The 27,246-nt window shown below is 43.5% G+C and overlaps 11 protein-coding genes across 13 annotated transcripts; 10 read left to right on the top strand and 1 right to left on the bottom strand.

The window, feature by feature from the left end:
• Window positions 1-3,996: 3,996 nt before the first annotated feature.
• LSM04_001611 (uncharacterized protein) lies at window positions 3,997-4,275 on the top strand (the record flags this gene model as incomplete). The annotated part of the gene is made up of 1 exon (XM_067337717.1): window positions 3,997-4,275. One exon carries the CDS (start codon window positions 3,997-3,999, stop codon window positions 4,273-4,275), a length of 279 nt encoding a protein of 92 aa, XP_067192827.1.
• Window positions 4,276-5,372: 1,097 nt separating this feature from the next.
• Window positions 5,373-6,489, bottom strand: LSM04_002696 (uncharacterized protein; the record flags this gene model as incomplete). The annotated part of the gene is made up of 2 exons (XM_067337716.1): window positions 5,373-5,821; window positions 5,898-6,489. The coding sequence occupies 2 exons, from the start codon at window positions 6,487-6,489 to the stop codon at window positions 5,373-5,375; spliced, it is 1,041 nt and encodes a 346-aa protein (XP_067192843.1).
• A 3,638-nt stretch (window positions 6,490-10,127) lies between these two features.
• LSM04_007774 (uncharacterized protein) lies at window positions 10,128-11,395 on the top strand (the record flags this gene model as incomplete). Of its 3 annotated transcripts, none has more annotated exons than XM_067337711.1 (2): window positions 10,128-10,615; window positions 11,173-11,395. In XM_067337711.1, the coding sequence occupies 2 exons, from the start codon at window positions 10,128-10,130 to the stop codon at window positions 11,393-11,395; spliced, it is 711 nt and encodes a 236-aa protein (XP_067192943.1). The 3 variants fall into 3 exon arrangements, with proteins under 3 accessions (XP_067192943.1, XP_067192945.1, XP_067192944.1); XM_067337712.1 differs by lacking the exon at window positions 10,128-10,615 and adding an exon at window positions 10,830-11,153 and having other exon boundaries at window positions 11,192-11,395; XM_067337713.1 differs by lacking the exon at window positions 11,173-11,395 and having other exon boundaries at window positions 10,128-10,616.
• A 16-nt stretch (window positions 11,396-11,411) lies between these two features.
• On the top strand, window positions 11,412-12,752 carry LSM04_005091 (uncharacterized protein; the record flags this gene model as incomplete). The annotated part of the gene is made up of 2 exons (XM_067337710.1): window positions 11,412-12,167; window positions 12,315-12,752. The coding sequence occupies 2 exons, from the start codon at window positions 11,412-11,414 to the stop codon at window positions 12,750-12,752; spliced, it is 1,194 nt and encodes a 397-aa protein (XP_067192892.1).
• Window positions 12,753-12,789: 37 nt separating this feature from the next.
• On the top strand, window positions 12,790-13,340 carry LSM04_006470 (uncharacterized protein; the record flags this gene model as incomplete). Its single annotated transcript, XM_067337709.1, has 2 exons — window positions 12,790-12,846; window positions 12,885-13,340. The coding sequence occupies 2 exons, from the start codon at window positions 12,790-12,792 to the stop codon at window positions 13,338-13,340; spliced, it is 513 nt and encodes a 170-aa protein (XP_067192917.1).
• A 228-nt stretch (window positions 13,341-13,568) lies between these two features.
• On the top strand, window positions 13,569-13,849 carry LSM04_005128 (uncharacterized protein; the record flags this gene model as incomplete). Its single annotated transcript, XM_067337708.1, has 2 exons — window positions 13,569-13,727; window positions 13,793-13,849. The coding sequence occupies 2 exons, from the start codon at window positions 13,569-13,571 to the stop codon at window positions 13,847-13,849; spliced, it is 216 nt and encodes a 71-aa protein (XP_067192893.1).
• Window positions 13,850-15,421: 1,572 nt separating this feature from the next.
• Window positions 15,422-16,429, top strand: LSM04_003389 (uncharacterized protein; the record flags this gene model as incomplete). The annotated part of the gene is made up of 1 exon (XM_067337707.1): window positions 15,422-16,429. One exon carries the CDS (start codon window positions 15,422-15,424, stop codon window positions 16,427-16,429), a length of 1,008 nt encoding a protein of 335 aa, XP_067192863.1.
• A 297-nt stretch (window positions 16,430-16,726) lies between these two features.
• Window positions 16,727-18,955, top strand: LSM04_001408 (VASt domain; the record flags this gene model as incomplete). Its single annotated transcript, XM_067337706.1, has 1 exon — window positions 16,727-18,955. One exon carries the CDS (start codon window positions 16,727-16,729, stop codon window positions 18,953-18,955), a length of 2,229 nt encoding a protein of 742 aa, XP_067192823.1.
• Window positions 18,956-19,179: 224 nt separating this feature from the next.
• LSM04_003222 (VASt domain) lies at window positions 19,180-20,241 on the top strand (the record flags this gene model as incomplete). The annotated part of the gene is made up of 1 exon (XM_067337705.1): window positions 19,180-20,241. The coding sequence occupies one exon, from the start codon at window positions 19,180-19,182 to the stop codon at window positions 20,239-20,241; it is 1,062 nt and encodes a 353-aa protein (XP_067192855.1).
• A 209-nt stretch (window positions 20,242-20,450) lies between these two features.
• On the top strand, window positions 20,451-23,513 carry LSM04_004056 (EF-hand domain; the record flags this gene model as incomplete). The annotated part of the gene is made up of 1 exon (XM_067337704.1): window positions 20,451-23,513. The coding sequence occupies one exon, from the start codon at window positions 20,451-20,453 to the stop codon at window positions 23,511-23,513; it is 3,063 nt and encodes a 1,020-aa protein (XP_067192877.1).
• A 1,820-nt stretch (window positions 23,514-25,333) lies between these two features.
• On the top strand, window positions 25,334-26,542 carry LSM04_007571 (uncharacterized protein; the record flags this gene model as incomplete). The annotated part of the gene is made up of 1 exon (XM_067337703.1): window positions 25,334-26,542. One exon carries the CDS (start codon window positions 25,334-25,336, stop codon window positions 26,540-26,542), a length of 1,209 nt encoding a protein of 402 aa, XP_067192939.1.
• Window positions 26,543-27,246: the final 704 nt, after the last annotated feature.

Raw genomic sequence — 27,246 nt, 5'->3', positions numbered from 1 at the left:
TCGCCAACGGGGGCCCCCATCAAACCAATTGGGCAAAACGCTTCGGGAACACCGAGTTCCGTTTGTATTGACTTGGGCGCCGGTAGTATTTTTATTTTATATATATATATATATATTTTTCGAGAAACCTTCCTGAAAGAATGGTCGGGCTTTTTGTTTTGCCTATGCATGCGATTTCTTGCAATGGGGTAAACGCTTAGAAAATTATTTCTTTTATTATGACACTCTAACGATCAGTAAGTTTTGAAAGTAAGTTTACAAGCAAGTAAAATTTTAAATACGACCCCTTCGGCTTATTCAAGAATAGAATGAATAACAAACGCTCAGTCATTTACAGACTTTGTGCGCCAGAATGGGCCCACGACACTTTCATTTGAAATTGCTCCACCGAACACCATGCATTTAAGTTACCATGCAGATGGTGTACTTGCAGTGGAAAATGGCACACTCATGGTAAGAATGGGGCAAAACAAAACCATGAATTGGAAGGCCTCGCGGCCCCACCGCCGGGTTTGCCATGCCGTGGGATACTGGGTTCCCCCAGGCCTTCGAAGAAGCACGTGCAAGATTCGGTGCGCAATGGGCTGTATTGGAGGAAAAAGAATCATATTTACACCACTACTGCCGGTTTGGTTGGGAAGGGTTTGGGGACGGGAATTTCAGGGTTCAGCAAAACGCCAACATACAGTTCCAAGAGGTGCGAAACCAGACGGCTCAAACACACCAATAATCCAATAATGCGAAATTAAAAATGGGTGAACTGCAGAGACAGATGATAAAAGCGTTTGAATTATTACATCAAAAAGTACTTCAGATTGAGGAGTTATTGAAACAACAGTGGAAGAAACGCCCCCCTCCAAAAAAAAAAAAAAAACGCCACGGAGAGAGCCCAGGGAAATGAAGTTTATATACCGATAAAAATGGCGGATCTTACGCACAAGACATGGCAAGGAGACACGGCATCAGTGGTGAACGAGAAGCGGCGCAATTTGGGTTTTGGAGGAACACAAGAAATTGGAAAGCTCTGTTGCACCGAGGGCGCCGCACCAAAGAAGCAAATCTGCATTTTTGAGGGGGTGATAGATTACTTTATGGAAACATAATCTAACAAATTGATAAGCGCATACCGGGAAGTTTTTTTCCATTCCAGCAAATCCCGGCCCAGCTCACAACGACGCTTGGAAAATTTTCCTGCAATGGGAACGTAGAATTAAAAACGAAGGGATTTCGACAGAACGCGTCCAAATGGGCCGATGGCTATATCCACAGATGTGGGCAATAGAAACAGTTAAGGATTTTCTTGGGGATGAAAATGCAGGATGTTCGAGAGGCACCCTTCTAGCTGCAAGCAAGGGGTGGCTTATTCATACAGAAAGCTCTGAAGTCACGGAAAAAAAATTTGGCACCACCACCCAAAAAGGCACGCCGTTACAAACCTGGCCGTCCTGGGCATTCCAGCTCCACCTGCCATGTTTCATTGCAACAAGAATCTTTTAAGCCAAAGAAAAGTATTTGGCCCCGGAAAGAATGAATACCTGGGCCAGGGGAAATGGGGCGCCAAAGAAAGGCGCGCCTACAATAGCAGCGGGCGCCCGCCAAATAACGTGATCTTTTTCCGATCAAATGTTAATATAATCGCGAAAAATATTATCAGAGAAGGGTTGCAGAAGCAGAACGTGCAACCACAACCCGCACAACGCGCCGTTCACAGCATGAAAAATAACCCGGCGCGGGGCCCCGCCAATGCAATTGCGATGTTGCCCGTGCCGTTTCAAGATCCGTACGTCAAGGGGTTGGCGCCGGAGGCCCGCCACACCGCCAAACGCATGTGGTCCCCAAAAAAAATGGGAAGACGCACGGCTGATAAAAGCAGCCGTTAAAGAAATGAAGGGGGGCGAAAAGTTAACGACAACAAACGCGAAGGGCGCGGAAAATATCCTTCGGCCCTAAGGAACGGCAGCCCGCTCCATAAAGAGAGGGGCGCTGGCACACGCCGCGGCAGCAGTAGTCGAACACGATCTCGACCCACGACCCCTAGCACAGCTAGGGGCAAGAAGACCCCTTGGACCCCTCAAGAAGCACGGCGCGATATCTAGGCAATTGGGCCGCAGCCGTAAACAAGCCAGTGCAACCGACATCATTGATGCAAAGGATTTGGAAAAATGGGCCATACCAGAACCTGTAAAACAAGTTGTTTGTGCGCCATTTGGGGGGCACAATATGCTGCGACGATCGCACCGCACCAGAGTGGCCACAAAAGAAAAAGAAGAACAATTACCGTTGCAACGAATTGATGTGGGAACGTTGCCCAACAAATGGGTTAGGGAGCGTTTGAATAACAAGGCAAGAAGGGTGTGGGACGAGGCGCCGCGCACTGCGCAAAAACACAGAAGCACATTTGAAGGAATGTGATTTCAGTTTACGGATAAACAACGCTGACGCGCAGCGTATGAAGGAAGCGAGAGTTATTTGTACAGCTTCATCGCACCCAACTGCAGGTTGGGTAGTCCCTTTTACGGCGGCAGAGGGCAAACCCTCCGGACAGAGAAGGGGATTTATCGCTTGGCCAAATGGAAAGAATGCCAAGGGTGATTGCGGGGCTGATGCGCCTTTGGGAAACGTTCCACGGTACCTGGATGTGGCTTACGACGAAACCGCAACATTATTTGGTTTAAAGGCATCATTTTTCCAGGCGGCCTTACCAGTTAGCATAAAGGCAAGTTTCCGTTGCAGCACGGAATCGGGAGAACTAGTTGAGTTCACTCGCCTTTTCATGGGTTATAGATATAGTCCTGAACTTTTAAATATACTTGCAAGAGTTTTGGCTGGCGATCCGGAAATGGTATTGCCACAGCAAGCGGCAACCAAAGAGTTAAAAATACACGTTTGGATCGATAATATTGGAATAGGTGGTCCACACGGAACGGTACAATCTTGGGGACGCCAAATCATACATAACATGCAAGGTTGCGGAGTTACTATTGGGGAGCAGAAGTTTTAAACGAAAGAATAAGATTTCATCGGGGCGCACTTTAACCATAGAAATCAAAGGGCCTCCCAAATACAAAAAATAATAAGAAAGTTGAAAGAGGCGCCGTCACTGGAAAAGATGACGGTTGAAGAATTGGAGAGCACAGTTTCACCCATGATGTGCGCGACAGGGGGTGGTAAGGGGTGAATCCCTTTTCCCTTATTATTTCTTCTTAAAAATAGTGCGTCAGCGTTTATCATGTTCAAATCGAGGTTTATTCCGGCCACAAGATCTGACAAATTTATCACCCAATGCGAGGGTCATCGGGCAAAAAAGGCCCAAAACATTAATGGCGAACAAGCCGGTTCACCCACCAGAGCAGCTGCCCTCTACGGCAACGCTGGCGGCAGACGCCTCCGTGTACGGATTGGGAGCGTTGTTCAAGGATAAAGGGGAGGTTTTAGCCGCAGGTGCGGCTTGGAAGCACTCGCCTCGCATGATTTCCCAAGCAGAGGCGTGCGCCGTTCATCTGGCATTATAGTGTTTTAAATGCATTTGGCAGGGTCATTGGACATTCGCGTTGATAATAAGGCGATAATGCGCATTATTGCCAAAGGGAACGCGCATTCGCAGGCGTTAGTAACGGAAGTTGGCGCCATAGAAAAGGTTTACGCTCACACGGTATGCGCGCTACGTGGGGTTGCGAGGCTTCAGAGCAAAATCTAGCGGATGGGATATCTAGAGGGAAAATATCGAAAAATTAGACGTGGCGAAGGGGTGGAGGTTGCGATGGGGAGAGCGGGGAACGGGTTAAAAAGGGCTTTCAGCACTTCCATTTCGTCAGTTCTGTTATTTATTAGTACGCGGCCCGCTCGGGAAAGTAGCGTGGGATATTATTTCTTGGGGCTAAGCTGCAGTAATGTTAAGAGAAAATATTGTTCTCTTTCTGGTTTCTTCCTTTTTCCTAGGTTAAAAGTAATGCTAGGAGTATTTTTGCCTTGTGGTGATTGTAGGGGGTTTCCAAAATGATCCGCGGGCAGGGACCACCAAAAAAGGCTAAATACCACGCGGCAGGACCCACGCGCAAAAAAGATAAACGGGAGGCGCTCCCTGGGGTTTGGAGTAGTGTCGTTCATCTTCTTTTTGCTCGCAACGCTTGCGTGTATGTGTGTAAAGGTAGCGTTGGGTGTGGTTGGCGCATCTGCCAACCAAGCGCCGGGTGGCTTATAATATTTCTTCGTGCTCCAGGGTTCGGAATCCCACTTGGTATTGTTGCAAAACGAGAGAAAATGATAAAGTTTTAATATCTCACTTATGTTTGAGTACCGTATGAGTAATTAGTTCTTCTTTATCCATTAACGTTTCTGCGAAGTATGGAGTTAAAAACCGTTTCCTTAGGCTCCTTCTATTGGCGCGGACGTTGGGAAGGGGGAGTCCCTTTTGCTTTGCTGTTTATTATCGGCGCATGGGCTCTAAAAGGCCACCCAAACTCTTTGGGTAGGATGGTTCGAATATAATGCGCGGCAATAGCTAATAATAACCTGCGTCTTACTTTTCCTAAGAAAAATAAAATAAAAAATAAAATTGATGGAATGTTCTATCTTTCTTATGCCGATGCTTACTTTCCGCTCTATCTCGTTTTATAATCAAAATTAACACGATGAGTTTTTCCAAATAAATGCAGAGCATTTGCAGAAATGGAGGTGCTGAGAGGTGTTTTAACCTTCCTTCCGTTCGAGGCGGGGAGTGTGGGTAGGGCAAGCTTTCAAAACTTGCCACTTCTAGAGTGTATAGAAAAAGAAATAAATACATTTTCCAATTTAAATGATTATTTTATGTAAATCCAGGTAAAGGTCGGCCATTAGTTTCCTAGGTTTTTGAAAAAAAGCAGATAAAATTATTATATATCTTTTTTAGAGCCTCTTTCTTTTATTTATTCAGAGGCCGTTCTTTTCAAACAAAGGAGTTGATATATAAATCTTACCATTGATATGTTCTTTCGCTCTTAGCTCTCAGGAATCTTCAGGTTGTGATTGAGTAATGGGGGTAAGGAATTGTGCTTTTAAAGATATGTATGTGCGTTTCCTCTGCCGTTACTACTTCGCAAGAAGGGGGCCAAAGAAAAGCCCTCTTCCTAGATGTGGATTGTTTTATTATTTTAGCTGCAAACCCTCCTTTTTATAAACTACGTCATCCTTCTTTTTTTTAGTATTTCCCGACGCCGTTTTCTTACAGGTTGCGTGCGTATTTCCATTTGACCCAGGGCCAAAGAACCACAACACCTGCCGCAACAACCGCGCCAAATTGCCCGGGCAACCGGAATGAAACCGTAAGGCTTAATTTGTATTATTCCACTTCTTCTTCTTAAACTGGAAGGGCGAAGGTGTGTTCCTTTTTTTTTTTATATGGGGCTTCTTCCGGCCAATCGGGTGGGAAATTTAAACGCCGTTTGGGGGCAAAAGGGCAGCAAAATGGATCCAACCCATTCGTAGCCTTTGGGATCGCGCCAAATAAACCGATAAGGCCCATGAAAGGCCACCCGCAGAAAGAAATTAAGGACAGATGAGCCGCCAATGCCGCGACAGGAGGCGGCGGGGTGCTGCTTCAAGTTGGCGGTTGTGTGGTGCGGTTGGTCCTTTGGCGCCGGGCGGCCCTGCCGCTTTCCCCCCTCCGGCAAGCTAGCGGCCCCCCGCGCCTGCGCAAAACAAACGCCGGAAACGAAGGCCAAGAAGCCGCAGAAGGGCAAAGGGGATGGCTTTAAACCAGCCTTTGTTTTTGGAATTGGGTCTGCGTGGGGTCCGGTGGGGGTGCCGGCGGTGGGTTTGGGGGCCCTGCCCTGGTATGGGGCGCCTCGCGCTCCTTTAAAGCGCCTATGCTTTTATCAACCCCCCTTTGCCTTATGCAGGCTAAGGTTAAATCCCAGAACTCAAGTATGTGAGGCGGGCGTTTCCCCGCAACGCAGCGAATGCTGCAGTTTTCCTGTCGTTGCATTCTGTTTTAACCTCGTTTTCTGATTTGGCACTCTGATTGTTTAAAACGTTTTTATTTTCCCCTATTTCGTAAAATATTCCCCCATTTACTTGCCAAAACCCATAAGCAAAGTATAGGGATAGCGGGCCCTTTTCCGCCGACGCAGAGGGAACCCACAATTCGATATCAGAGCGCGCCGATCCCAAACCGGAAACGAAGAGAATTGCTTGAAGCTGGCCCGCCTTCTTCGGTGATGTGCTTCGTGGGCCGCTGCGGTGCCAGAGTCGAAAAAGACGCGCCACCAAAAAAAAAAAAAAAAAAATGACACTTATAGCGGAAATGGGGCCCTTTTGTGCTTTTGCTTCTTTTGGGGTTCTGGCGGCATTCAGCCGAGGCCTTTCCGCGACAAAAACGCCACAAAGGGAAAGCACATCTCTTGGGAAATTTCGTTGGGAGGGGCCCTTTGCCGAAACCAGGGCCAAAAACAAATGCAGCCCAAACCCAGCGAGCAACGCTTGAAAAGGCTCGTGCGAATGTGCGGGTGGCATCAAGTTCCTCAATGTCTTTAAAAGATCGGTACGGCTGTGGGCGCCCCAGATCCCAGCTCGCGCAGAACGTTGGAAAGGTCTTATTTGGTGGGTGTGTTGTGGAATTCTTCCCCGCCGGAAATATTATTATTTTTCTCCGTGTCTTTGGCGGTTTGCCCCTTTGCCGCGGCCACCGGCCAATTGCATCTGCAAACGGCTGCTCTTGCTTTGCGGGCTTGTGGATTGAAGGAAGCCGCCTTGTTTTGTAGGCCTTCGGTTGCTCGCAATGTTTACTTTGTAATTCTTCTGTTTCTCTTGCTTTGTTTCTCATTGGTTTGGGGTTTTCTTTTGTATTTCTTTTATAGCCGTTCTCAAACGAGAGAAAACGGTCTACGAGAAATATCTACTCCAACTTTTCTTATCCAGAACCTGTCGTCAAGTTTCCCTTTTTATATTTTATTGGCATCAATAAAATCCTATTGGTTTTGTTGCTTATTAAAAACTGGGGTAAACGACTATTACGTCCTATTTCGTCAGCTATTGCGCATTCAAACTCATAACAAGTGATAACGGGATATCGTCTGATGGTGGAGGATGAAATTGGGGTACGGATTCCTGGCTGAGAGTTTTGGGGAAGTTTCTTCGCATTCGTTGCGTTGACTAGTATGCGCGCGAATGTGCTGATACCCGTGTTGAGACATGCGGTGTTGTGTGAGGCCTGATTTGCTCATGCATTGTCTGTTGCATGTGGGGCAAATCAGGGCCGCAAGGTATCTTATGTTCTCGCCCTTGCTTCAGGAGGATTTGGTTGCCCCTTTGGCAGGCATGCCTTCGTCATGGTGAACATTTCTGCAGTGAATGGGGAGTGAAGGCATGTTGGCGTAGAACTTCTTACACACACCGCACTGAACCTTGTCGTGGTCCTCACGTTCCGGTAGCGACGAGTCTCGCTGACGTTTCTTATTTCTGGGAAACGTTAACTGTATTGATATCGGCAATATCGGAGTTCCACGTGGATGTCTATACCTTTTGTGGTGCTGTAGAACTCCTATGTTGCCGAAATCCCTCAGACAAAATTCACGGCGCAGCGATGCTGGCTGTGGAATCAACTGCGTGCCGGGTACGTCTTTACTGGGGTCCTCAGGATGGCGTGCTCCAATGTGGGCTTTGGGGCCTGTTTTAGGGCGCGCTATCATCTCACATTTGTCACATGGAAATGCCGATCCCTCTGGTGTTGGTTCATCTGCTCTCGGGCACTTTCTTTCAGTGTGAGGGCATTCTGCGTTGTGCATGCACCTGAGGTGGCGAGTTGATCCGTTTTTCTGGGGGAAGGTTCGGTGACATAAATTGCATGGAAAGGGATGTTTTTTCTCTGCATTTGCTGATTGGCGAGGTAACGTATTTACCGGAGATGTTGGTCTGGGCGGCAGTGGCTTAGGCGGTATGTCCGGCGGAGGTGGCGCATGGGGAAACTTGAGTTTCCAAAGCGCATCGGCTTTCTTAAACCCATGCCCGTTAACCATGTGAAGCGCTGCGGCGTTCCTGCATGAGTATTGTGCTCCGCACTCTGTGCATGCTGCTGGCTCGGATGCTTTGCTTAGAGGGTGGTGTCTCTGCGTTGCTTGCGGCTTCGGTGGGGCTGAGTCGTTTGCCTCTTGGGGGTTGCACCATCGACAACCAGGGGGATATGGGGTTGGATTTTTCTCAGCAACCACCCATATCGATGCGAGACTCCTGTGCGGAATCTTCCGAGCGCTGTTTCTTCTTCTCGTGTTGGTTCTGGGTTGTCTTTGGTGGGGTTCCAGTTCCCTGCGATTTGCCATCTATGAGAAGGACGAGGTGTTTCCTCCCCCTTGAGTATGCGTTTGGCGTAGGCAATAACATCGGGAATCCAGGCGTTATTTCCCCGTGGGCATTCGGCAGCTTTCTTGGTCCCAGAGTGGTGTTTTTCATTGTCTTCGAGACCAAAAGCGCCCCCCAAAAACCAAACCATGACTGAAGAGAATAACGGCGCCATTTAGAAACCCCCACGGTTGAGGAGCCAGAATTGTGAATTCATTCCTCTTGGCAATATCAAATTGCTAGGGTTGGCGGCTCTGCTCTAAACAATCTCACCAAAGGGTCTTCTGCCGAATAGAAGGTCTACAATTCAACTTATGGGAATCTTCTCGGACAAATGGGAATCCAAGAACATAGAACAAGTTTTCCAGAATACCAACTCACCCTAAATAAGAATAACATTTCCCCCGGAGAAACGCCACCAAATGGAAATCAAAGACCCGCAGCTCCCCTAAAGAAAGACTCTGCAGCAAGTATTTTTGTACAGTTTCCCATTTGAATACGCGAAATCTCACGATACAACTGGTCCAAAAAGCATTTGCGAAAGCGTTGGGAAGGCGCAGCGTAATGAAAAAAAAAAACATGGTCCCGCCGATGGCCTGGCAAGGCGTAAGTGGTTCCAGAATTCTAGAGGCCGAGGGGGTTAAAAAAAAAGCTCTTTTCGATTTTTTAATCGACCACAGGGCAACGAAAGAGAAAAAGTTATGGCGCTGCGTTCTATCCTAAGGGCGCGCCCGGTATAGTAATAATTGCAAATATTGGAGCAATGGGAATGTAGTGGGAAATAAAATCACTATTTCTTGTGCTTATTTCTTAAAAGGGGTACGGCTAGGATTTGGCGCCCTGGAGAAACATTTTCCCGGTTATCCTGGGGCGCGTCTTGTAGTGCAACTGGAGTTGGTTACATATTTTCTTGCAAAAACAGACGGCGGCAACACCAACAGCAGAAGAAAAACCAGGGACTCCTAAAATGAAGCGGAAAAGAGGCACTTCCCTTTTAGACGCGCATCGTAAAAAGCCAGCCTTTTTCTTAAAAATCTCCCGGCAGCGAGCGATCGCGAGTCCCCAGCCGCCTGTGGCCTGCTAGAAACGCTAATGGGCACTCCTTTTTGTGGGCGGTGTTTTTTTTCTGACCGTCGTATTTGGTATTTTTTCTTGGTTGATTTTTCTTGGGACCTCGGATCGCCTAAAAATTATTTAAACATGACACTAATATTTTCTAAACGAGTGAATTTCGATGACAGGATTGCTTAATCCTGGCCTTTTACCCGATGCAATAAGCAGGTCAAAGGCAGAGCAAAGTATTCAATCGGCAAAGGTGTAATAAAATGGGTTGCAGATTTACACTTTTTTCTTTACGGTGGTTGTTGCCCCACCGAACCCGGTGCCGAAGACCCGAAATAGTCTTATTCCTTTTTGCTTTTGCGAGGCGAAGCCAATGGTCGCATCCCACGTTTGGTAAAAAGTACTATTTTGTTTTAAAATATATCTGCCTAGATGTTCTTGGAAACGTTAACTTTTGAAAAGTGTTTCTTGGCTGTGGTTTGGGTAAAAGCATTAACGTCAACAACCTCTTTGTTTTCGGAAAAAGAATAGGATACCACAAAAAAATGCCTTCTTTGTTTTCTCTACGGCAACAACGCCAGCAAGAAACGGCAACGTTTTTTTTAAGGTTGCGAAAAGAATGGTCGAACCTTACGTTTATCAGATAGCAAAAAACATTGAATGACTTCAGGATAGATAAAATTTTATTTCTTTTCATTTTTACAGCCTGGCTAACCTTAAGTTTTCTGAAAAAGTAAGTTTGCAATCAAGTAAAAATGTTGAGTACTATTCGCCAGTCTTATTCCGCAACGGAATGGATGACCAGTACCCAAGCGTTCCTGGATTTTGCGGGCCAGAATGGCCATACGGCTTTTTCATTTGCATTTCGTCCATCCGCGGCTCAGCATTTTAAGCATCGCTTTGATGGTATTCTAACTTTGGACAACGACATACTCGTCATTGATCTGGATCAAGTTAGATCTATGAATTGGGAGGATTTGCGTACCTCCATTATAAACTTTACGATGCCACGGAATACATATTTTCTCCAGGCATTTGGAGAAGCACGCGCGCGTTTCAGTGCAGGATGGGCAGTGCTGGAAGAAAGAGAATCCATCCTGCACCAGCAATATCAAAGCGTTCAAGCGCAACTACAAGATAAGCAGGGGCGATTAACGGAAGCACTGTCAGAGACGCCAACCGCGCATGAACAATTGGTAAAGGGAAAAAGGCAACTTGCAGAATTGCGGAAACAAGGGTCATAGTTTCAAACGGAGAAGACTGAAATGTTAGCGCAACTCGCGTCAGCCAGGGAACAACTTAAACAACGCGACAAGCAAAACGGAGAGTTATTACGCCAATTGGCTCAGGAGACCCCAAAGAAAATGGGATGAGAAGAAAAACACAGCATCGACCCAACAACAGCCCATAGACCTACAAAGGAAGTACGCAATGAATGGCCCGGGGAGACGACACCGATGTGCCAAGAGGAACGGCCACAGGAGGAATTTTATTCCGAGACAAAAGAACTTAAGCCACCAGCATCGTTTTCCGGTTGCCGGCCAGAAGGGCAAATTCGCACCTTTGGCGGTATTTTGCGATTAATGATTGACACTTCACCCGGCCAATTGGTGAGCACATACTGGGGAATTTTTCCTATGCCAGCAAACCCTGCTCCGGTGTATAACGAAGCATGGGGGAATTTCGTACAATGGGTCCACAAAGTTCGCAACGAAGGGTTGTTAGCACAACAGGTGCGAATTGGAAGGCGACTTTATACACAACTGCGAATTATTCAAACGGTTAAGGATCATCCGGGAGCGAAGATGCAGGATATCAGGAGGCCATTGCTCAGCCTCTGCAAAAAGATGATCCCTCCACACAAGCAGCCATGAAGTTTTGTAAGAAACAGTCGGCACAACCACTCAGCAAGGCATACTGTTTCAGATGCGGTCTCATCGGGCATTGCAGCTCCACGCGCCTGGTGCAATTGCAACGGGAGGCTTTTAAACAAAAAAACAATATTCGGCCACGGAAACAGTGAATACCGGGGCCAAGGGATGATGGGATACCAACGAAAGTTAGATATTCAGGATTGGATTCGCCAACAAAACACCGTAGTTTTCTTCCGATCACACATCCGAAAGGTGACAGAAGGCATCATAACAGGAAATATACAGAAACACGCCACGCAACTACACCAACGGCAAAGAATCTTCCCATCATCAACACTTTCCCCACGGACGACATCGATAAAGGATGTTACGATAACACCCGCACCTTCCCAAGATCCGTACATTGTGGCGCTGGCTTCAGAGGACAATCGTGTCGCCAAACGCATTTGGCCCCGCACAACATGGGAAGAACGGGGGTCCATAATAAGAAGATTCATCGATTTCACAGTGCAGCACAATTTAGAAGTGACGGAAGAAAACATTCCGTTATTTGCCTTAAGTCTGCAATTGGCAAAGAACGGCGCGATTCAATACACGCGCACAATGATCACCATGTTGGCATCAGGGAGAACTCCCACACAAATGTTTCTGGCAGACCTCCAAAAGACAGCGGCAGCAGATCCCATAAAACAAGCACGGCCAATGTTGAGATGGGAATTGGATACGATAAGCGATGCTCTTCCAAAGAAAAGGGATCGAGTGGCTTTACGACTGGCGCGGGTCACAGCCAGCCGATTGGGGAGAAATAGCTCCGCTCCAAAAACAAAATTTTGTACCACAGGCACAAAACCCAGATGCCACAATATTGGATGGGGGGGCTTGCCCAAAAACATCCACGATCGATCCGCAAAGGGCAGCGAGGTACGCAGCCATCGGAGGGGAAGACACACGGCTGATAAAAGCAGCCGTTAAAGAAATGAAGGGGGGCGAAAAGTTAACGACAACAAACGCGAAGGGCGCGGAAAATATCCTTCGGCCCTAAGGAACGGCAGCCCGCTCCATAAAGAGAGGGGCGCTGGCACACGCCGCGGCAGCAGTAGTCGAACACGATCTCGACCCACGACCCCTAGCACAGCTAGGGGCAAAAGAAGACCCCTTGGACCCCTCAAGAAGCACGGCGCGATATCTAGGCAATTGGGCCGCAGCCGTAAACAAGCCAGTGCAACCGACATCATTGATGCAAAGGATTTGGAAAAATGGGCCATACCAGAACCTGTAAAACAAGTTGTTTGTGCGCCATTTAGGGGGCACAATATGCTGCGACGATCGCACCGCACCAGAGTGGCCACAAAAGAAAAAGAAGAACAATTACCGTTGCAACGAATTGATGTGGGAACGTTGCCCAACAAATGGGTTAGGGAGCGTTTGAATAACAAGGCAAGAAGGGTGTGGGACGAGGCGCCGCGCACTGCGCAAAAACACAGAAGCACATTTGAAGGAATGTGATTTCAGTTTACGGATAAACAACGCTGACGCGCAGCGTATGAAGGAAGCGAGAGTTATTTGTACAGCTTCATCGCACCCAACTGCAGGTTGGGTAGTCCCTTTACGGCGGCAGAGGGCAAACCCTCCGGACAGAGAAGGGGATTTATCGCTTGGCCAAATGGAAAGAATGCCAAGGGTGATTGCGGGGCTGATGCGCCTTTGGGAAACGTTCCACGGTACCTGGATGTGGCTTACGACGAAACCGCAACATTATTTGGTTTAAAGGCATCATTTTTCCAGGCGGCCTTACCAGTTAGCATAAAGGCAAGTTTCCGTTGCAGCACGGAATCGGGAGAACTAGTTGAGTTCACTCGCCTTTTCATGGGTTATAGATATAGTCCTGAACTTTTAAATATACTTGCAAGAGTTTTGGCTGGCGATCCGGAAATGGTATTGCCACAGCAAGCGGCAACCAAAGAGTTAAAAATACACGTTTGGATCGATAATATTGGAATAGGTGGTCCACACGGAACGGTACAATCTTGGGGACGCCAAATCATACATAACATGCAAGGTTGCGGAGTTACTATTGGGGAGCAGAAGTTTTAAACGAAAGAATAAGATTTCATCGGGGCGCACTTTAACCATAGAAATCAAAGGGCCTCCCAAATACAAAAAATAATAAGAAAGTTGAAAGAGGCGCCGTCACTGGAAAAGATGACGGTTGAAGAATTGGAGAGCACAGTTTCACCCATGATGTGCGCGACAGGGGGTGGTAAGGGGTGAATCCCTTTTCCCTTATTATTTCTTCTTAAAAATAGTGCGTCAGCGTTTATCATGTTCAAATCGAGGTTTATTCCGGCCACAAGATCTGACAAATTTATCACCCAATGCGAGGGTCATCGGGCAAAAAGGCCCAAAACATTAATGGCGAACAAGCCGGTTCACCCACCAGAGCAGCTGCCCTCTACGGCAACGCTGGCGGCAGACGCCTCCGTGTACGGATTGGGAGCGTTGTTCAAGGATAAAGGGAGGTTTTAGCCGCAGGTGCGGCTTGGAAGCACTCGCCTCGCATGATTTCCCAAGCAGAGGCGTGCGCCGTTCATCTGGCATTATAGTGTTTTAAATGCATTTGGCAGGGTCATTGGACATTCGCGTTGATAATAAGGCGATAATGCGCATTATTGCCAAAGGGAACGCGCATTCGCAGGCGTTAGTAACGGAAGTTGGCGCCATAGAAAAGGTTTACGCTCACACGGTATGCGCGCTACGTGGGGTTGCGAGGCTTCAGAGCAAAATCTAGCGGATGGGATATCTAGAGGGAAAATATCGAAAAATTAGACGTGGCGAAGGGGTGGAGGTTGCGATGGGGAGAGCGGGGAACGGGTTAAAAAGGGCTTTCAGCACTTCCATTTCGTCAGTTCTATTATTTATGAGGAAAACAATGTTAGAGGGTAAAAAATATTGGGAAGCATTTATGTTCTTAGGGAAAAGATTGGTTCTTACAGAAAATTATTTTAGTACTTTTGTTTCTTCTATTTTATGTTATTTATAAAGCGGGAAGCAAGGTTTAGATTATTCTTTTTTTTGTTTCGTTGCTTGATTCCCCGAGTCTGGGAAAAATCACGGAGGAATACGACGCGACGAATGCAAGAAGGAAGGAAGAAAGGGAAAAAAACCATGGAGAAGTTGGGTATCGATCCCAATACCTCCCGCATGCTAAGCGGGCGCTCTACCATCTGAGCTACATCCCCACGGATCCCGACCATGGGGAATCTGGAAAATTAAAGTTATATCTAAAATAAATAACGTAAAAGCTCTTTTTTTCTTTTTGGCTTTCTTAAAGTTTTGTTATTTTCGGTTTTCCCATTACCCGCCCCCCAAAGTCCGCCTCTTCCTTCCCCCTGTTTGGCCGAAACCGGAAGCGGATGCGGGTTCCACCCAACCACGGGCCGAAGGCCGCCAAAAATGAAGAAAAAAAAATAAAGGAGTGAATGAGGGAAAAGATCTACGCTCTTGAGGTGGGGCGGGGGGGGGGGGGGTTCTCGGTATAAAATGGGTCCTGGTTTTTTTTTTCTTTCTCTTTCTTTTGGGTTTCTTTTTTTGCTGGGCGGTGGTGGTTTGTGCGGTTGGAACGTGCTCTGAGGTTCGGTTCTCGTTTTTATTCTTTATCTATGGGTCCCCCCTTTCCCCGCCTCTTCCACCCTCTTTATTTATCGTTCTAGGGGGTGCTAGGTGCGGGTTTCTTTCTTGGGAAAATGTTGCTTGTAATGAGGCCGCCAGGTTCATAATATTTTTTTTTCTACTTTTGTTTTCCTTTTATTTCATGGAATGAGTTTTCTACATTTGAAGCGTTTTTCATCCTTAATGATGATGCGTTTGGAAATGCTTCCTTGTTTACTATTATTATACAACAATATTATTTTGTACTAATTTGGAGTTGAATGAAACAAATCTACTGTTCCAATTAAACTAAAGAGAATCACCACATTTTCGTCTATTTTTTCTTTTCTTTTACATTTTTCAATCCATGGATCTTTTCCCTTCCTCCTCTTCCTCGTACTACTATTACTACTCAGACTAATACTTCTTCTTTCTCTTCTCCTGCAATTCTTTTCTTTTCTTTTCTTTTCTTTTTTTCTTTTCAATAATAACTAATTATTATAACAACGTTTTTTTTTTCGGGAGAAATGCCTGGAGAAGGCTCAGAATCTTCTAAGGTGTTAAAGGAAGGAGACCCAACTGCGCAACATACTTTCTCAGTTGATGCCGCTCCCTTTGAACCTAATGCAAATGCTCCATTATATGCACCAGAAAAATGGTCATATTCATCTTCGGCAGTGCAAGAACAATTGGCTCCCCCAGGATTATCTCAATCTTGGGGATATGCAGCACAGGGCTACGATATGATGAGAGTAAGTATTCCAGCCATGCTACAAGCTACTGCCTTCCTTAACAGCGGACTTCGAAGGTACGGTGGAACTCCTATTGTTAGGGCATCTAGTCCTGTTAAAAAGAGCATTAATGCAACAGAAACTGTAAAACGAATGGAAAAAGGTAGTTTATCAGTTCACGCAAAACCTTGGTCCCCGACTCCTGAGTCAGGACCTAATCAAAGGGAAGCTGAAAACTATTGTCATCTTCAAAAAGAATGGGTGAAGGTTTCTTATAGGGGTAAAATGGTTGTGGCACCCCTTCCCTTTATGGAAACGAATAATCTATTCGTCCATTCTTTTACTATACGACCAATTGAGAAACCCGCACTTCAGTTCCAAATTTTTAACTACTTATGTGGACGTTGTACAACACGATCATTTTTTGGAAGACTATCTTGTAGGAATGCAGATGTTACACTTAAAGGTATTGCAGGAGATATACCTCCATTGCGTATTGCACATTTAATTGAACAAGTAACAGGAGTAGTCGTTTCTGCATTATTCACTGAAGGTGACTATTCCGAGTACGAATTATGGTTGGAAAAACCTGAAAAAGCCACTCATATTGTAAATACAGTTTCCGGTGCCTTATGGAGTTGTCCAATGTTTCACGGTTATGCTGTTCATACAAAAACAGATGAAGAGAAAAAATATTTAAATGAATACATTACAAGTATCAAGGAGATTTTGCCAGAACCGTCCCCTTATCCCATGTGCTGTGTTGAGGCCTTTGGATCGTCTTCTGGGGCAGGAAAGGCGTAATCCAAACGATTTTTTTGTAATTGTTGTTTTTCTGTTTTATCCCCTCTTTTTTTTTTTACGAAAAAAGCCTAGTGTTATTCCCCATCACTGTAAAACGAAAGAAAACAAAAAACAAACAGTGAGTGTGTTGAAAATAAAAGAAAAATAAATGGAAATGTCTATTATTTTTTTTCTTTTCTTTGTATTGGGAAGAGAAATACCCTTTCAAAAAAATTTTTTTTGATTCCCTATTGTTTTTTTGTTCGTCTTTTGAGTCTATCCTATTTGTTAGGCGAATACTAGAGGGAGAAAAAAAAAATGTCCGTGGATGGTTCTGTTTCTGCATCTCGTACATCCACTCAAAATGAAAAATCGGCGGCAGCATTATACACCCCGGAAGAACAGGTCTTTCATCGTTTGTTTCCTCAGGTTCCATTATCTGAAAAACTTGTGGAGTCTCGTCAGTGTGCTTTGACGACAAAAAAGAAGAAGTTTGCACGTATGGGAACACTTTATGCATCTTCGCTTCGAGTTTGCTTTGGTTCTTCCTTTCTTAGAGATCCTATAATGGTACGGTGGGAGGATGTAACGTCTGTTGATAAAGATAGCAATTTTATTTTTGACTCAATTGTTATAAAAACTAGGCAGGAAGAGGAACTTATGTTTTCTGGTTTTCTTTCAGGTGGAACGGGACAAATATTCAAACTACTAAGAACTTTATGGACAGTTCGAGCAAGATATGTCTTATCAGGAGCTGCATTACCTGTACAAGCCAGCATTCCACCTCCAGCTATACCTTTACCAAGACCGTCAAAATCACCTGATTTGTTACCTTCTCCATCTGAAGGGGATACTTTAAGAGGAGAAGGAGGAGGAAGAGAAGAAGAAGAAGAAGAAGAAAAAGAAGAAAGAGAAAACTCTTCAAATAATTCGGTTGCACCTATAAAGCCAATTATAACAGAGATTCTGCCTTCCACTCCACCTAATAATGGTACAAAAAGTGATCCTGATACAATGTTTAATTCTGATAAGAGTAATGAAAATGAGGAAAAATCAAATGCTGCACCCATGGATACATCAAAGAAATTTATAGGACAAGATTCTGCCCCCGAAAAATATGAGGTATTGCAACAATTTCCAAGTATTCCTAAATCAGAACCACTTATTGATTATTTTCAATGTAGTTACGCTAGTGGAGTTCATCGAATAGGCAGACTTTATATAACTACTAATTATATATTATTTTCTTCTGTTATGATGGCAGAACGATTACAAATTAGTTTTAAAGACGTAAAAGGTATTGAAAAAGAACAAACAATGATGATTCTTGATGGTATTGCTGTGCGACTTAATAATGGTCCAACGCATAGTTTTACTAGTTTTGTAAGCCGAGATGCTGCATTCAATATTTTAACACATTTTTTTAATGTTATGAAAATGTTGAACCCTCCTACTCAGAATATACCATACGTAATAGATACAGTCGATGGTAAAGTTGTTTTCACTACAAAAACAAGTGAAGCTGACGTCTCAAAATTTCCAGTTGTTGATTCATTAAATGAGTTTTCTAAAGTTTTAACAGATTATGGAACGGCTCTAAGTGATTTTTCATGTTTTACCAAGGAACTTATGGATCCAGTAGTGCTACCTGAGGGTAAGACAGTACTTGATGTATTCAAAGTTTGCTTTGATGATGGTACATCTTTGATGGAAGAGTATCATAGGGACCGGAAAGATACTGATCAGAAATGGGAACTATGGCGGCCAGCATTAACAGGAAGTCCTCCTTTTTCTGGTCAAAGGCTATTCACATGTACAACAATAATAAGAGCTTTAGTTGCCAAGTCGTGTCCATTTACAGAATACCAAAGGTATGCATTTATGAATGTCGGAGGACGTGAACCCACGTTGGTAGTTCAATTTTCTGGTCAAGCTTCGGGAGTGATGTTTGCAGACGCCTTTCGTGCAGAGGCATTACTGGTTTTTGCCCAGAATGATTCAAAGCTTACGATGCGAGCCTTTGGGTATATTCAATTTCTTAGAGATGTTTGGGTAAAGGGAAAAATTTTGCGTACATCAATTGATAATGAAATGCCTGAGTGTTATCGAGGGTTAAGTAGTATGTTGACGGAACGGTTAAAACAGATTAGTTTGGTAAGAGGAGTAACTAATACAACGGAGGAGACATTAAATTCAACGACCTCCACTGAGAAGGCCCTGGTATCAAGTTTAAATGTAAAATACTTTCGAATGGAATTAATTTATAATGTGAATTTCCTTCAAATAGAAGGGTTCTTATATGGCGCGATTATTTTTCTTCTTGTTCTCGGACTATTCGCTTCTTTGATTGGGCTTTACTCTGTTTTTTTCATGAACTTGGATGAGGATAGTTGGCAACTTTGTGGTGGTAGTGGTAAAGAAGGATTACTCTTCCTTGGATTCATGAAAACGTTTTTTGAGTTTTTACGACCTACAATTCTTTTTCTTCTTGCTCTTGGTATTCTGAATTTTTATCAATTACTCACCAGAGAGATTTTTTCTCTTTAGGAAAGGTGGGGATATGTGGGTTATCCAATCCATTTTTTATTTTCTGCTTATTTCACTCTTTCTTATCGTATGAACTTTGTCTCTATTATGAACCTTTGTGCTGAAGACTTATTTTTTTTTTCTTTGAGATGAAAGAGTACTTCTCCTCTTTCTTCTTTTATCTTTTTTTTTCCTGTGTGTTCCTAGGTCCCAATAGCTCAAAAAGGAATCCAGTAGTAGTTCCTATGTTCACTACAAAAACAAGTGAAGCTGACGTCTCAAAATTTCCAGTTGTTGATTCATTAAATGAGTTTTCTAAAGTTTTAACAGATTATGGAACGGCTCTAAGTGATTTTTCATGTTTTACCAAGGAACTTATGGATCCAGTAGTGCTACCTGAGGGTAAGACAGTACTTGATGTATTCAAAGTTTGCTTTGATGATGGTACATCTTTGATGGAAGAGTATCATAGGGACCGGAAAGATACTGATCAGAAATGGGAACTATGGCGGCCAGCATTAACAGGAAGTCCTCCTTTTTCTGGTCAAAGGCTATTCACATGTACAACAATAATAAGAGCTTTAGTTGCCAAGTCGTGTCCATTTACAGAATACCAAAGGTATGCATTTATGAATGTCGGAGGACGTGAACCCACGTTGGTAGTTCAATTTTCTGGTCAAGCTTCGGGAGTGATGTTTGCAGACGCCTTTCGTGCAGAGGCATTACTGGTTTTTGCCCAGAATGATTCAAAGCTTACGATGCGAGCCTTTGGGTATATTCAATTTCTTAGAGATGTTTGGGTAAAGGGAAAAATTTTGCGTACATCAATTGATAATGAAATGCCTGAGTGTTATCGAGGGTTAAGTAGTATGTTGACGGAACGTCTTCAAAATGGTACTGCTTCATCGAATAGTGAAGTAGCAGAAAAACACGAAGAGATTCTGCTACCAGTTCAAAATAATAGGACCTCAGTAAAAGAAGAGGCTTCTGTATCCCATGTGGTTTGGAAACCTTTCATCTATGGAGAGTTTTTTTTGGAGATTATTTGTGCTATATTTTGTTTAAACGCGCTTTTTCGTACGTATTTTTTCACCATTTCATCTACCGTATTTCGTATGAACAGTGCCGCTCTTCCTTCCATACTCAATAATGCTAGTATTCCTGATGCAAACCAACTGAAAGATTTTGATTTAGTTACTTTTCTTTTGGTGAGAATGGTTCGACCTCTTCTTATTAGTTGCTCAATTTGGTTATTTTATATTGTTATTAGTTTGTTACGAAAAACTGTGTCACATATGAAAGAGTAAAAGTGAAACGACAAAGAAAAAAAAAGGCAATAAGAGACATTGTAGTTTGAGGATAGTATCATTCAAATATATGTGATTTTTGCACTTGCTCTTACCGTTATCATTAATGTGTTCTGTTATTTGGGTTTTTTTTTCTCTTTTCTTTTTTTCTTCTCGGGGTGAATTTAATCTGGGGTTGGCGACTTGTGTGGATAGCTGTCTATTAAGACATGAAAAATGAGAGACCGTTCACTGGAGCGGTTTCTTCCTATTTAGAACAGCATCAGGTACTGTTGAGTGAAGGTATGACCTCCAATAAGGGTGAAAGTTCTGTTTCTGGTGGTAACAGGGTCTTTACTAATAACGGTAGCAGCGGTATGGGTTATCACTCGGGAGAGTCGGGTTTTGCAAAAAGAACACCGTCACCGCCAACATCTTACTCAGGGCGGGGAAGACCACAAGGAACCTCTCGCTATGAAGGATCTGATGATTGGAAGCAGAGTCCATCTTATGGTGGACGTCGTGACGGAAGTCACTTTCGCCGTAGTTACGGCGGATATATTAATGGTGCATCCTACACTCGCCAGGGTAACGATTATGGTCGTAGTCATTCTATTCATGGCGTTATTCCAATGGAAGAAGGAGATTTGTACCATACAGAACTAGTAAAAAGTGAGAAAGAGGATGTTTTTCGTAGTTCATCTGTGCCTACTTCACATTCAGAATCGTCTCTTTCTTTGGTGTACAACAAGAGTTCCCGATCCTCTACACCTATGTCTGGAAGTAATAAATCTGCCTTAAATGGCAATAGAGTTTTTCCTGAGATACCATTACTTCTTGAGAATGCATTGACAGAAAAGCAAACTTCACGAGTTAGAACCTGTTTACAAAACTCTACCGGATCATCTCAAATAGGAACAAAAGTGAAGGTACTTGAACTCCTGGAATATTGGATGAGTGATAAAGCGACAGGTGAGGCTATTGAAGCTTTAATTACAGAGGTTTTCCGAAAAGCCCGATTTAGTGGCGATGATACCGATGTGGGAACAAAAAATAATGATGGACATTATGGGGGTATTGGAAATATGAAGGGTAGTGAATTAAATATGGGAGCTCGTCAACCTGGTGAAGAAGAAAGAGTTCTTAACTCAAAAGGTAGATCTCCCTCGCCATCGTCATCATCATCATACTCGTCATCATTATCAGGTACCTTCACACAGAATCCATCTGAGTCAAGGGGTGCAAATAGAGAGTTGACAACGAAACAAGAACAGGAACAACCACAACAGCAGGATCAGGAGCAGCAGCAACCACGACCACGACCAGAAAAACAACAAGAGTTACGACAAGGAAGTGAAGAAATTAGGGGATTTGACGTGATAAGCAAAAGGGAGGATGTTATCACTATGTCTCCAAGAAGTAACTCTCCCTTTATAGGAGGATGTTTAACTGCTGAGGAAATAGTGATAGCACCTTCTCGCCCACGTCCACCAAAGGCACCAAAGTCTGTACCAAGCAAAGTATTAAAAAGTGAAAGTTCTTTTTCACAAAATTCTACCACAAATACAGCGACGTATGAAGATATCCCTCGTTTCTATTACCCAGAAGGAAGACCACAGTTAGCAGAAGAGAAACTCGTTGGACCTATTAGTAAAATGCACGAAAATCCACACCTAAAACTTGAAGAGGGAATGTTGATCCCTACAGCAGTTTGCACTACTCATGAGGATCGAGCAGCTGTCATGACTGCAGATACGTTCAGGGGGCGGAAGGCCAAGTCTGTTCCAATAGCTCAGCTTAAAGCAATAAATGATAAGGATGTTTACAGTTTTATTCAGAAGGAATTTAGTCGTCTTCCATCTTTACCCAGACATCATCAAGGCACACGTCCCCCCAAATCAGTTGGAAAAGGAGTTCTGGGAATGAGTAGCAGCCTACAAACTAGACATGGGGTGAACTATAGGTTGCAGCTAACATTAGCAATTCAACGAATATGTACACGGTGTTTTGGACTACCAAAATATTTTGCATTTCTCATAATGAAGATATTACAAGCGAACACAGATTATGGTAATACGAGTTCAAAGTTAATTCTTGGAAATATGCCTGTCTCGCTTTCTTCATCTTCCTTAGTTTCAGGATCATCTTCCATGTCTCAAATACCATCAGTTACAGTGGAACAATTATGGGGGTTATTTGAATCACATTTGCGTGGTCGGTGCATTCTCCGTCGAATCTTTGAAATGTTTCTTCTCAGTTCTAGAGTTCTTACAAATAATCCAACCACACCTCTCGGAAAGAGTGGAAGGTTAAGCGAAACCTCAGTTGTAGAAGAAGAACTATCACCACATCAACAACTACAACAACAACAACAACAAAAACAACAGCAGCAGAAAGATCGTTCATATTTGTTACCGGAAGATTTCCGTGCGTATATTGAGATACTACTGGAATTTCACCCTGGTCTTGCATTTTTAAAGCAGACACCCGATTTTCAAAGTAGGTATTTGGAAACAGTTATCTACCGTATATTTTATGATTTAGACCGTTTTGATCGTGGGCGTATAGCATATGCTGAAATGGAACGTTCTTGCTTCTTAGATGCCCTTCGACTAGTTGATGCAACAGATGATATAAATTCTGTACTCCTTTACTTCTCTTATGAACACTTTTACGTATTGTATTGTAGATTTTGGGAACTCGATGAGGATCGAGACATGTTGTTATCATTTCAAGATTTTATTAAATACGCTCCAGAGGGTGTAATGAACCCAATTATTGCGGAACGAACATTTACCGGTGTTGGTCGCCGAAGGACATGTGCATCAAAAAACCGAATGAACTATGAGGACTTTGTCTGGTTTTGTCTATCTGAGGAGGATAAATCAACACCCACATCAATACGGTATTGGTTTCGAATTTTGGATCTTGATGGTGATGGAATACTCTCCGCATACGAGTTGCACAAGTTTTATGATACCACACGAGAAATTGTATTGGCCCATATACCTGATGGGGCCGTCTCTGTTGAGGATGTTATTTGTCAAATTTTTGATATGTTTGATGCGGATGTATCGCGTGGATTGCGACTCTCTGATCTTCTCTCTAACCCACAGGCCGCGGCTGTGGCGCTGAACATGATGACGAGTGTGGTGCGTTTCCTGCAGTTTGAGCAGAAGGATCCGCTGGTTGCCCATCAGGAGCGTTTGCATGGGGGATTGGAGCAGACGCCGTGGGACCGCTTCGCGCGTGCGGAGTATGACCGCATGTCGCAGGAGACCCTCTCCGAGTGAGTGGAAGTGGAAATGGAAATGGGAATATTTGTGTGCTGTTGAACAGATCCTAGAAAAGGGAGAGAGAGAGAGAGAGAGAGAGAGAGAGAGAGTGAAGTAGTGGGATGGATGGAGACGAGGGGAAACGATGAGAAAGAGAAGAAGGGAGAATGGTGGGGGGAAAGAGGAGGGAAAATAAAGAGAGAGAGAGAGAGAGAGAAAGGGCAGCAGCAGAAGGAGGAAAGGGGTAGTGGTAATGTTAAAAACCCCTACCCCATTCCTTTTTTTTCTTTTTTTTTTGTAGATCAATATAGTACACAAGGAGAAAGTGCGAAATAAGAACCAAAAAGGACTGCAGAGAAGAAGAAGAGGGAGGAGCAGACAGATTAAAAGAAAAAAGACTATTGCGTACCACTCTCATTCTTCTCTTATTCATTCCTTTTCATTTTATTTTTCTTTTTTCTCCCTTTTTTTTAAAAAATTTTTGTTGCGTGTTCGTATGATAATTGCAAGCTAGTAATTTTGAGAGGCCCCACCCCTTTGTTTTTTTTTTTTTGTACAAGAGCATATATACAAGAAAGCAATATACCCTTATGTGTATGTTAGTTAAATCAGTTGTGACAGTTGCAATGCACCAAGTGTAACATCACCACCCTCTTTTCCCCTTTCCTCCCCTCGACCTTGTGCACGCATACACACAGCAAACAGAGCGGAAAAAAAAATAAGTAAAGGAAATAGTGAAATAAACGGAATAATAAAAAAAGAAGAAAGAAAAAGAAAAAGAAACACCAATAGTTATCATTGCTACTAGGTTGGAGATGAAAAAAAAAAAGCATGTGAAAATTAAAACAAGAAAAGAAAGGTAAGCGTCTTACTTTCCTTTTTGCGGTTCTTTATCTGACGCTATTTCTTTTTATCCCTCTCTCTCACCGTATACATTTATTTATATTTGTGCTTTCTCCTTTGTCTTCTTTATTCCCCCCTCTACATTGTTTCCTTTTGAATGTAATTGTAGTGTACTCGCTTTTCTGAACTTGGTGAGTGAGTATACACGTGGTTTCGCCAAGTGTTATATATTTATTTTGCTCTTTTGATAACTTTTTTCTGTTATTTATTGTATGGGCGTTTCTGTGAATACGTGTACTTGTATCTGTAGACTCTGACCTTTCTCTGTGCAGCATCAACCTAATTTACCCTTACCATGAAAAATGAAAAAAAAAATAAAGAAAAAAAGAGAGGGGCGTATTTTTGTTAAGCTGGCAGTCCCAGATCTATGACGTTAGTTAAAGTATACGTCACCTGGACTTTTTGCGTTATTATATATATATATATATTTGAGGGATTCTTGTGGAACCAATGCATGTAATATTGGCTGATTGCGATGCGTTACAGATGATACTCCCTGATGGCGTTTGGAACAAACTTTTCTTGGGGATGATGAGCGGAGTAAAAAAACAAAAAGTTAACAACAACAGCACCACCAACAAGAGCAGAAATAATGAGATCATCCTCGCCCATATGTGGTGTTTGTTTGTCTGCGAGTGGAAGTATGTGTAGAGGCGCTACTTTTTTTTTCTTTTCTATTCTTTTTTCTGTTTGCCTCTTTCTTTTTGTCTTCTAGGCTGTAGGATAAGCAAATATAAGAGGACAATAACGCATTGAAAAAAAAAATAAAAAGAAAAAGAAGAAAAAAAAGGGGAGTTTCAACACCAATAACAGCAACAATAGCAAGAGCGATTGCCACTGCTGTCCTCTCTTTCTTCTAATATACAACGATTAAACAAAAAGGTTCCTGCTACACTCTTTTCTTTGTTTTTTAGCGTTTAGAACAGTAAAAAAAAATGTGGAGGGGACGTTTATTGCAATGTGTCAAAAGCACTACTCCTACAGCTACGCCTACCGCAGAAGCAACAACAGCAACAACAACAACTACAGCAGCAGCAACTTCAGTCCCAGGAACACCAGCGCCAACACCGATTCCTTCGGTGAAAGGTACGGTGTTGGAAAGTAAACCACTTCGTGAATTTGCACCATTGCGTATTCAAAAATGGCAGACACATTGTTTAAGTGCTTCACAAAAAGAGATATTTCCCCAATTCTTACTATATCACGGAGCTCAATTGGGTCCAAGACCTCTCATCATTCTTGATCACACCACAACAGACACTGAAGATGCAATGAAAGCGGTGAAAAAGTATGAACCATTACTTTCTCAACTCTCATGGGATTACGGTGCCGTCTATGTTCCACTTCAAGTGAAATATAATGATACACCTCATGACCTTTTAAATTATTCATGTCAACAGATATCTGCTGTGATGGATGTCCTTGATGTACGCTGGACACATTTCTTAACATACTCCTATGGCTGTCTCGTCGCGGCACGTATGGCGGCCTCGGTGGAGTATCCACATCGCATAGGTACACTCACTTCACTGGACACACCGCTGGTCACACGTGAATTGCTGGTCAACATGGAGCGTCGTGAGGAGATTGCCAAGGCGGAGGGAGATGTTAACGTGCCAGAGACGGAATTGGCATTCGCCAAAGAGACACTACTTTCATCGCTGGAGAGTCCACTTCCCTGTCCAGCTGCGGCGGCAGATAAGGCAGTGTATGAGGAGTGTCTGTTTCACCCCGCAAGCATTTTTCACTCAGGGGGTCTTATCCGCAAGGAGTCGCGGTATGTGCCGGTGAAACACCTCGCGGAGATGCGGCATCCAATGCAGTTGATAGTGCCTGCCGCAAATAGTATAACCGATACGGCGGTGCATAAGGAGTTCTTCGGCCTGCGGCGCCCTGTTGTGGTGAAGGGGTGTCAGCGACATGAGGAACTTTTCGCAAGTGAGAGTGCAAAGGAACTCGCGGCGGCTCTGGATACGTGGTTGCATCGCTTTGAACTCGATGCATTTATAGCAAAACGATATGAACAGGCGGCGAAGGAAATGTCAGAGCTGATGAAGAGCTCTACGCCAGGTACTACACCGACAGAAAGTGTAAAGGGAGCAGGAGAGCCACGTAAGAAGAAGGAAAAGAAGAAAAAGGCGTAAACATTACTTTTTTCTTTTTTTTTTCTTTCCATCATATTTTTTTTTTGTGTACATATGTTTGTTGTGTGTTGTGTGTGTATTTCTGTTTCTCTGGCAGTTGTTACTAATGTTCTAGAGGGTATGTGTTGCGTTTGTGTTGCTCTTTTTTGTAGGTGGGGCGGTTTGCCGTGTTTGTGAATGGTTGACAGGGCACTGAGAAGGAAAGAAGAAGAAAGAAAAAGAAAAAGAGAGAGGGTGCAGTTTTTTGAGCTGTATTGTGGCTGCACCTAATATGTGAGGGTGAGTGGAACATACATTCACGTTACCACATGTCTTCACAAGACTTTTTTTTTGTCTCGTACTTATTATTCACATTACGGACTGTTATTATTCTATATATATATATATATATATATATATATATATATATTTTTTTTTGCTTTTTTAAAAGATTCTCTGGAGTGTTTCTAGAGTTTTCTTATCATTTAATCTCTGTCTTTTTTTTCATTTTCTTTATCTTTGAACGAATCTGAACTCTTCACATTTATCAAGTAAAACCCTCTGTTTTACTCCACTCCAATAATAACAATAACAATATGGAAGAACAAGTAGCAAGGAGTTAAACCGAAGAAAGAAGTACGTGTTAGAGAAAAAAAAATAAATAAAACTGAGAGGCGGCTTCTCAGAGGATTATTATTTTTTTACACTTGCTTTAATTCAAAAAA

The sequence above is a fragment of the Trypanosoma melophagium genome (genome assembly GCF_022059095.1).
Source record: "Trypanosoma melophagium isolate St. Kilda chromosome Unknown ctg19segment0, whole genome shotgun sequence".
Classification (NCBI taxonomy): domain Eukaryota; phylum Euglenozoa; class Kinetoplastea; order Trypanosomatida; family Trypanosomatidae; genus Trypanosoma; species Trypanosoma melophagium.
This window is presented reverse-complemented; position numbering and strand designations above follow the sequence as displayed.